The sequence below is a fragment of the Galeopterus variegatus genome, unplaced genomic scaffold, assembly GCF_000696425.1.
Source record: "Galeopterus variegatus unplaced genomic scaffold, G_variegatus-3.0.2 Scaffold15882, whole genome shotgun sequence".
NCBI lineage: Eukaryota > Metazoa > Chordata > Mammalia > Dermoptera > Cynocephalidae > Galeopterus > Galeopterus variegatus.
Window position 1 is genome coordinate 1,840 of NW_007741993.1, and position 1,665 is coordinate 3,504.

Consider the following 1,665-nt stretch of genomic DNA (forward strand, 5'->3'; position numbering starts at 1 on the left):
ACTCATTAACATCATTATTTTTAAAAAGTCACCTGAAATAATCCTAAAGGTCTCCAGGTGTGATCTATAAATTAACTGGCTCCCCTCTGTTACATGATTTTTAATGGCTATTATAAACATAATTAAAACTTAATTTTAAAAAAAAACAGTAAATCACAGTGCCTTTTTAAAATTCTATAAAATATCAAATTCAAAAATTACATAAAATCTTATAGCCAAAAGTCAAGAAAAGAATTATAAAACAATTTGAGAAAACAGACTTTTAAAATGCTTTGGTAAACTCAGATATCTTCCAGGTTCCATTGTCTATCTCTGTCCCCATGGTCTTCCTGATGTCTTTGGTGCCAGGCCCAGGGGGCTGGCTCAGGTGATGTCAGAAGCACTTGCAAATAAAACAAGAGGAGCTTGCAAATCATGTCTTCTGTTATGGGGGAGAAGTGGGCAGCAGCTTTTAAACTAGGTTGAATTCCCTTAGGTTTAGTTGTAGAATTGTGTCCTTGACAGCAGCGAATACGAAGCGGATGTTCTCTGTGTCTGTGGCACATGTGAAGTGAGAATAGATGACTTTCTCTTTGTCAGGATTCTGATCTTGATAAAGTTTCAGGATGAAGTCTCTGGCAGCTTTGACATCCTGCTTTGGTCCTAGTCACAAGCACAATTAGAGTAATAAAGAAACAGACTCACCACCATGTCCTCCCAAGAACCGTTATTTTTGATCTCTTACTTTATGTCTAGGGAATAGTTTCATGGGGCATTATTTTTATTGTATCTCATTGTGATCCCATAAAATAGTATTTTTAAGTGTCCACTGGTATCTAAAAATTGTACTTTAAGGTGATTTAAAACTGGTGACCAAACCTAATTTTCTGATTTGAACCACTTTTGAAGAGAAGTGACAGACAGATACATGTGGGCTAGAAGAAAGAAAAGGAAGAATGCAGGAACTAACATTATACAGCTGGCTTTAAAGCTTGAGGGCTCTACACTACACAGTAGTGACTAATAAAAGGAAAAAGGAGAGTGCTAACACTAATTCTCTAAATATCAGTGTCAAACTTAGTAATATATGAGACCTCCTGTNCAGATACATGTGGGCTAGAAGAAAGAAAAGGAAGAATGCAGGAACTAACATTATACAGCTGACTTTAAAGCTTGAGGGTTCTACACTACACAGTAGTGACTAATAAAAGGAAAAAGGAAAGTGCTAACACTAATTCTCTAAATATCAGTGTCAAACTTAGTAATATATGAGACCTCCTGTACCAGAAATAATCAGCAATAGGGCATGCAACTCTCCTGTTTGGGTAGGTTATGTAAAGAACTGCGGCATCCACCCTGTGTCTAGGGAGCCACGCTTTAGCCTTTAGGAGCTCTTGCTGGGGCTGGGGGTGCAAAGGCAAGTCAGGCACTGTCTCTGCCCTCGAGGAGCTGACAACACTACGCAGCATGACAATGGCTGAGAGAAGGTCAGGGGGAGCCAGCTGCCCGGGAGCAGGAAGCGGGCCAGGCCTGGAGAACAAAGTGCAGTCAGCCAAAGGAGCTGGCAAGTGTTTTCCAGGCACTGGCAGAGGCACGCGTGGACGTGTCGAGGCAAAAATACACAATGGTGGGGGCCGGCCCGGTGGCGCACTGGATAAGTGCGCCGCTTGGGAAGTGTGGCGGCGC

General features: G+C 41.5%; 1 protein-coding gene across 1 annotated transcript in view; it reads right to left on the minus strand.

Moving 5' to 3' along the window:
* Positions 1–198: 198 nt before the first annotated feature.
* LOC103582357 (guanine nucleotide-binding protein subunit alpha-14-like) overlaps positions 199–1,665 on the minus strand; it is a 14,016-nt gene continuing 12,549 nt past the window's right edge. Inside the window, exon 5 of the mRNA XM_008563976.1 lies at positions 199–642. Coding sequence (XP_008562198.1) covers positions 452–642 — 191 coding nt within the window. The 3' untranslated portion in view covers positions 199–451. The remainder of the gene's footprint in view (positions 643–1,665) is intronic.